Source organism: Galleria mellonella, unplaced genomic scaffold (genome assembly GCF_026898425.1).
Source record: "Galleria mellonella isolate WM207_F2 unplaced genomic scaffold, CSIRO_AGI_GalMel_v1 utg40, whole genome shotgun sequence".
Classification (NCBI taxonomy): Eukaryota; Metazoa; Arthropoda; class Insecta; order Lepidoptera; family Pyralidae; genus Galleria; species Galleria mellonella.
This window is the reverse complement of record NW_026442094.1, coordinates 3,241,800-3,250,157: the sequence shown is the minus strand read 5'-3', so window position 1 is coordinate 3,250,157 and position 8,358 is coordinate 3,241,800. Positions and strand designations below refer to the sequence as shown.

The 8,358-nt window shown below is 28.7% G+C and overlaps 1 protein-coding gene across 1 annotated transcript; it reads right to left on the bottom strand.

Moving 5' to 3' along the window:
* Positions 1–1,462: 1,462 nt before the first annotated feature.
* Positions 1,463–7,991, bottom strand: LOC113520384 (uncharacterized). The gene is made up of 6 exons (XM_026905711.3): positions 7,913–7,991; positions 7,507–7,725; positions 6,633–6,700; positions 4,648–4,767; positions 3,881–3,931; positions 1,463–2,902 (listed from the first exon to the last, which is right to left on the bottom strand). Exons 2-6 carry the CDS (start codon positions 7,691–7,693, stop codon positions 2,816–2,818), a joined length of 513 nt encoding a protein of 170 aa, XP_026761512.2. The 5' UTR covers positions 7,694–7,725; positions 7,913–7,991; the 3' UTR covers positions 1,463–2,815.
* Positions 7,992–8,358: the final 367 nt, after the last annotated feature.

Here is an 8,358-nt window from a genome sequence, read left to right as displayed (position 1 = left end):
AAATTCAATATCAGTAAAAAGACATGAGTTATAAAAAAAGAACTAAATATATTTTAAAAATTATATCAATATACACATAACTTTATATAAGACACAGTCAATATATAAAACGATCATACAAAAAAATAAATAAATAAAAGAACATGATTAATCGAAATACAATATAAATCTCTATGTAAATTTCACTAAGTATAAAAATGCAACTTTACAAGATGGACGGAATATTTCAATAGTAATATATCTAATAAATATACATTTTAAAAATTGTTACAAAAGAGATTGCTTCAAATTGCATTACCTATCAAATAACAAATAAAATTAATGAAATTTAATTACATCTAAATGTTTACCTAGATACATTTAATTTTGAATAGTTAATGCTTACTTTAATCACTAGGTGGCGTCGTCTTTACTAAAATATTATTTTTAATGTGCATTAAGTAATTTTTTATTTTTTATTTTAAAAATACAGTGCAAGCGTACTGAAATATGGAACTGAATGTTTTTCGCAAAGAAACATAGATCGAATGACTACACTAATTTTGAGCGCCTCATTGTAACAGGGCGCCTTCAGCTATCATGTTAATAATGGAAGCCTAAAACCTGCAAAGTTTTACCCTCCTTGTACTTTATTTATATCAACATTAACATTTTAGAATTTTCTCTTAGTTCTTCTTAGCTTCTCTTTTTAGAGAAAAAAAAAGATCATGAATGAAACATTCAAAAAATATTTTTAATAGAATATTTTTTCGATCCCAAATGATGGATTAAAAAAAATAACCTTCAATCCATACGCGGATCAAGACTAGGGTTTCAGGTGAACTGGGACAATTGTTTTATCGCCTTTCGACTAGTGTTTCTTTGCGGAATAAATATGAACACTCCTTTAGTGGTATGCCAGTAATTTTGATTTCACTTGTATAGACTTTGATTAAAGCTAGAGAAATCAATTTTCTTTCAAATATGACAGACAATGCAAATTATGACACTCTTAACTCAATTCTATCGCATTACCATAATGTTTTAATTATAACTACGGTGGGTATCGAGATATCAAATCTATTTAGACGTCTGTCAAATGCATGCGCATTAAAAAAAAATAATACAGACAACTAGAGTAAAATGTAGATGCTAAAGGATTATATCATACATTATTCTAAACATACAAAATACCCGAGAACTAACATCTTGATGACTACAAAAGTCGGCTATCAATTTCTGACAAAACAATTTAAACTTTACTGCTTTTAATATACAGCATTATTTTAAATGTCGTATGCATATTCGTTTAACAAAAATAATTTTGTCTATGACATATTGCCTTTAGGAATGTAAAAAATCCTTCTACACTTATATTAACCTTAATCGAATGTTTATAAAAATCAATGCAACATCAAGTTCAATATATAAACCGAGTCGAAACTTTTTTTAGATGTTACAAAACTTTTTTTTTTTTTTTTTTTAATTTAGATAGTTTAGTAAGTAGTTGCAGCATACAAAACTAATTACAAAAAAAATCCACTATTAAAACCATTCATGGGAGATAATTTGAGATAGCAATTAGAAGTCTCTAATTAATTAAAAAAGTAAGTAATGGTAATTTTTACATAGTATTAAAATAAAATAAGAATTCGTTTAATAAAAATAGGTACCACTTATTAAATAGATGAATTACAACTACGAGATATTATTTGCAATAACTTGAGACAATTATAAAAAAAAATACTGTTATAAAAACATTTAATGAGATGGTCAAGCTTATTTATAAGTGTATTACTCTAACAACATTTACACACGACGGTTTATAAGATTGGCATTTCAGGTCGACCTACACGCGATCGATCTAGAAACCATCGCGATTTATTTCATTAACTCGAGAGAACCCGTTACAATAGGCTAACTGACGTGATTTAATCCTTAACATTTCATCACATTCTCATCATCTTAACATTTCAGCACTTTATATATTTCAGTCTAGATGATATATAATTAATTACAATATGGTCAAAACTAAAATCAGATCATATTAAGAACTGTATACATATCATTGACTATAAAATATGACTGTATAAGGAGACTCTGAAACCAAATGAACCTAACTTTTAACTGACAGTTTTTTTTTTTTTATGTAGACTTACCCTCTTATCACACGTCAAAGGTCTCATAAATCTATTTTAGTTATTAAACTGTTTTGTCCTTTTCTTTTGTGTTAAATTCTCAATTTGAAAGAAAGTGACAAAACCGTATAATAATTAAAATAGGTTTGTAGAAGGTTTTAAAAGGAGATACCCAGATATTGATACAAAACAGTATAAACTACTATTCAAGAAGTTTCTACAATCACACAAATAAAAAAGAAATTTAATACTACTTAATTATTGCTTAATAAATACATGACTGGAAGAACAAAACGTATTCAGTGCCATTTATATAGCAAATAACAAGAGAGCAAAAAAAAAACCAAATGATATTAGGTAATACAGCAAATGTCCGATATAGTAAAACAGTTAATATCATATATTTGCATTTTTTATAAATAATTTAAAAACAACAACAAGTTGTGAAGAGTATAAACTAAAGAAATGTTTCTTATTTGAATAAATCATCACCAACTGTTCTCAATACTGTTTTTAAATATGCATTTGACACAGAATAAAAAACAATTCCATGCTACATATATACACATAATATATAACTCAATATCAGCTAGTGGCATTCTAGGCACTTATTTTTCCAGCATAGATATGTATAAATTTACATTGTTAGGTACATGATAAGTTCATTTTACGTCATGTTTACTAAAACTACTTCACTACTAATATTCCACTAAGATTTCTATATTTGGTGATTGCATTTCCAAAATTATTTGATACTGAGAAAACACACACAGCCAGCAGTAGATCTGAAGAAAGAAAACAGTTTATTTTCATTAACATTATAAATGGATATTTTATGTGTATTAATAGCGACTTATAATGATTAAATGGCTTACTCAATCACTATGAAATTTAATACACATGTATTATATGAGATGGAGAAGGACGTAAGGAGACTTTGTACAAAAGTTGATTGCTTGGGTACCTCTGTCCATTCGTGTTTTAACCGTTAAGCTGTTGTGTTTGCATGGTGTTTCGGTTTGAAGGGTGGGATATAGGATATAAGGAATAACACCCGAGTCCTCATACTTTTATGGCCATGGTATTGCTCATGTCTATAGGCGACGTAAACAAATTCTAAGTTGTATAAAAAAAAACTATTTATACCGGAAATATATACTGGCCACGCGAACAAAGTCGTGGGTAAAATCCAGTCCTTTATAATATCTTATCTGTTGTGTGTCAACAATCCATTCAACATTATTAACAAATTACTAAACTGACTTAGATGGTAAACAGATTAATTGCCTGTTTTGGTAATAGTAATGGAAAAAACTTCCTGTATCGATTAAATTTATGAAGTTTGTAAATTGTTAATTAATCATATTTAAACACTCAACCGATTTTAATAAAATTTGATAAATGACTAGGTTATATATTAACTAAAATAAAATGATATTATATAATTGGCAACCAATGTGACTCAAAAGTAAAAACATTGCTTTACAACCTGACCTCTTTAGGTTCCGAGTTCGATTCTCAGTCGAGAGCTAATTTAGAAAAGGAATTTTTCTATATTGCTTCAGGTTTAGGTGTGCTGGATTGTGCACCTAGATATCGCCTGGTTCCTTATTACACAGGAAATAAATACTCTAGGAACGAGTGATTAATCCAATTATGTGACACTTATATTATTTTTAATGATGTATACGGGCAAAGACATGGGAAATGTTTAGTAAATAAAAATAATAGATTGTTAATGAGGAATTAATATAAATACTAACATTATATGCCATCCACACGAAATCTATAAGTGCAGCAAACGTGGCATCCAACTGAAAAAAAATTGTAAAACAGCTCTCATTAGATTATCATAAATATATATATATATATATATATATATATATATATATATATATATATATATATATATATATATATATATATATATATACAAATTTATCTACAAAAATTTTGAAGACTGACTGACCCATATATCAATACACAGCCGAAACCATTGTATCTAGGATCTTGAAACTTTGCAGATCTATAAAGCGTAAATGGACAATATTTTGAAAATTCAACCTCTAAGAAGATAAAACAGGGTTGGAAAATTTGTATGGAATTGCATAAGTTTAAAAGTTACGAGTAAATACGTGAAATTTTAGATTTGGGCTCTCTTAAGACGAAATTTTAAACTTAGTGCCATTATCATCTTTTCTTAACAAAATTAAGAAAAATATAAAGTATTTGCAATATAAACAAACTTCATGCAGACAAAGAACCATTTAACTATCACACCTACAGCCTTTCTTTACTTACAAAAGATAATCTGAACAGTGCATCAACTAATCAGTTATTGTAATTTAATTACAAGTATTTGTAAAGATTCTTCACTATTAAATTTTAACTTCACTATTATATGTCAACTATAACTGCAACATAAATTGCAACATAACTGCTTGTTTATATAGTTCTATAGAACTTTAAAAAAAATTATCAATTTTAAATTCACATAAATAATAAATATAATAATATATAATTTACTTACATAAATGTAGTATCCACCAAGAAGCCACAAACCAAATATAAGTTGAAATGATATAATCAGGCCCATGATGATCATCCATGGCAACATCATACCTCGCATCCATATATTTATTCCAATCACCTGAAATTGAGAATATTTTTTTTAATAGAATAGAAATAATCTTTATTGAAATAGAAAACCAGAGAGAAACTTTGTACAATAGCAATTTGCTTGAGTATCTCTGTACAATTCATGTTTCAACCATGAATCAGTTGTATTTGCATGGTTGTTTCAATTCAAAAGATGGGATATGGCAGTGAATTTACAGAGTACAGAGGAATAACACCTTATTCCTAGGAATAGCAATGCATGGGGGGTATCATGGGCGAAAGAGTACACAGTTATGTCCATGGTACTGCTTATGTTTATAGGTGATGGTTACCACTTTCCATCAGGTGGACTATCAGCTTGTTTGTCATATTAAGTTGCATAAAAAAAAGAGACTACAAAATCTATATTTTATGTAGTCCTTTTTTATAACTCTACAGCTGGGTTCAGAATGTTGTTATCTATTGAGAAATATCCACAAGAAAATCGACATTTACTGAATAATTTATTCAGATTTTCATCCCAACAATCACTTTCCTAGGTAATAAATCATTTCAAGTATAAGTCATATCAAGAGGTAATGAGACTTGCCAAGTTATTATGAGGCAAGAGCTCCACTGACAAGAATACAGCTCTTAAATAAAGATCATAGAGTGGTTAATCAGTAACCAAATAAATTTATTTGGCTTCAATAAGTATGTATAAATGTAATAATAACCAATAATAAGTCTACTTGCCTTTAACTATTTAAACTTTTATTATAAAGAAAAAAATAAGTAATTAAAATTAAATAAAAATAATTAAAAAAAATAGTAGATAATACAGTATTAAGCCAATAATTAATATATAATTATGTCTTGAATCACAATCATATAAATAAAGTTGCCCTCTTTTCCAAGGAACTCAATATTCAACTAAACAAAATACTCAAAAATGCAATAATATAAATTACATGGAGTCTTTTCTAATCCTGACATTGGCAGTAAATCAATGTTGTTTTTATGGTGGAAGCCATATAAAAAAAAGCTATGAAGAAGTCATACTGAATTTTGACAAGTGAATTTTAAAATATTATATATTTCTACCATTCACTTTAATAAAATGTAATATTTAAACTAATATTGTGAAAATGAGTTTGTTTGTTACCTTATAGTGCTTTAACAGCTTAATCAATCACTGTGAAATTTAGTATATACAAACTATATGTGATAAAAATGGATATACTTTTTATATATACTGACCAGGACAGTAAACATATCCCTGACATGTGGACAAAGTCATGGGTAAAAGTGTATAATTATCTATACTTATAATAAATCTGTAGAGAGGTCAATTCTGTACATGAAATATATTTCCAAAATAACTATCAGGGGGTGATTAATGATCGATACTGATGCCAAAAATGCAATCAGTAAAATTTTTGTCTGCCTGTCTGTGTGTTTGTTATAGAAACAAAAACTACTTGACAGATTTTAACGAAAGTTGGTACAATTATTCTTATACTATAACCTGCCCAGGAATATGTTCCTGGGCAAGTTATAGTATACTTTTCATCACGCTACAATCAATTGGAGCTGAGCAGTGAAGGAAAATGTGTTTTTTTACATCAAAACCACTGAACCGTGAGGAAGGACATAGGCTACTTATTTTATGAAAAACGATGGATATGCAAACTAAGTCGCGGGTAATAGCTAGTCTATATTTATTTTTATTTGTAAATTTATTTTGTTAGACCCAATTCACCACCAATTACTCTATTTAGGGTTATGATTGACTGGTATAGTATTCCATCAAGCATTAAGCCCTTCCTGTAGACATATTTTACTGTATGCAAAAGTATAAATAAATAAAAGCTATACATAAATAGATACTTATTATCTAAATATATTGTAACTTACCATCAGAACCGAAGACACAATAAATGCCACAAATATAATAATGAAAATTATCCCAAATATTTGAAGTGCTGAAATTAAAGAGAATTTATATTATTAATATCATGTTGGCTGTACTTGTAATATAGGCTTAAGACAATTGTTACAGGGAAGAGATCATCTATGTCAAGCATAGAAATGAATAAATAAATCACATAAGTAACATTTTTTTTTGTATTCAACTTAGAATGGCAAACAAGCTGATGGCCCACCTGATGGAAAGTGGTAACCGTCGCCTATAGACATAAGCAGTACCATGGACATAACAGAGTATACTGTTTCACCCATGATACCCCCCATGCATTGCCATTCCTGAGGACTCAGGTGTTATTCCTCCGTACCCAGTAAATTCACGCCATATCCTACCCTTCAAACTGAAACACAGCCATGCAAACACAACTGCTTTACGGTTGAAACACGAATGGGACAGAAGTACCCAAGCAATCGACTTTTGTACAAAGTCTCCTCTGGTAAAAACATCCAAAAATAACACAGTATAAATCATTAAAAGTATTATACTACTGTCTTAACCTGAAAAATAAGGCAGGAGGATTGTTAATAAGGTTTACAAGCTGTAGTTTTATCAATATACACAGTCAGGTTGACCTCCAGACAATACTCTCTAAAAAGATTCTTTCTTGATGAATTTGTTATAACGAACCAATATATTCATCAGCATCATTTATTGATACCCCACTAATAGATAAACTTACTATTTCCGCTGTAAAGAAAAACTGAAATAACAATACTACTATTTGTATTGCCTAGACTGTAACATAGGACTGTAGTTTTATAGGTTAATTTACAATACAAAACTGAAAATCCAGTTAAAACTTACATTCTCTAACATCGGCTTCAAATAATGGATTCCATAGCTGCGTGGAGTCTCCTCCATCCATCTGGTAAGCTATAAACGTAATGAGAATGACACTCATAGCGGCGGTGTAGACTGCCACTGCGCGACTGCCCGTCTTCACATCGGAAGACCAGATACATGGTGACCAACAAGATTCCAATAAAGGCATCTTTGTGACTTAATTTCAAATTACTGTAGTATCTGTAAATGAATACTTCTATATATTATGCCTAAAAATAACAGCCACACCTAAATTTTTGGGAAGTATTATTAATTAAATTTTAAATTAAATCTTAGCATTGAGAATATACTGAACACTTCTCGTACAAAATAACGATTGTCAATCATATTTAAAAAATAATAAACATAAAATAAATGTAAAAAATACCAAAATTCAAGAAGACGTTATTTTGTTGTACCAACTCTGTTTGAGTAGGTAATTATGACATTGACAAGACAGATAGGCTGAGTCGTTTGACAACTGTTTGAACTAAATTTTTATTGCCAGCATTGCGTTGTCTTTACTTAGATAAATTATAGTAATTTACCTGAGGAGATCTTTACAAACAAATTCATGTAGACAAATTCCAAAAAAATCTTTTTTGTAAAATATTTATATAAATATATTATATAAAAATTTATCAACTTTAGTTTGCCATCTATCATGAAATAGAGTAACAAATAGCTACTCCATTCCGCTACCGCTATTCATATACAGATGTCACTATAAATCAAATGATTTGTTCCGAATGTTGTTTTTAAACAAATAATTGTGTATTATAGATATATAATTACTTATAAAATTGTCTTTAAAAGATTGCTTTCAGCAATAGA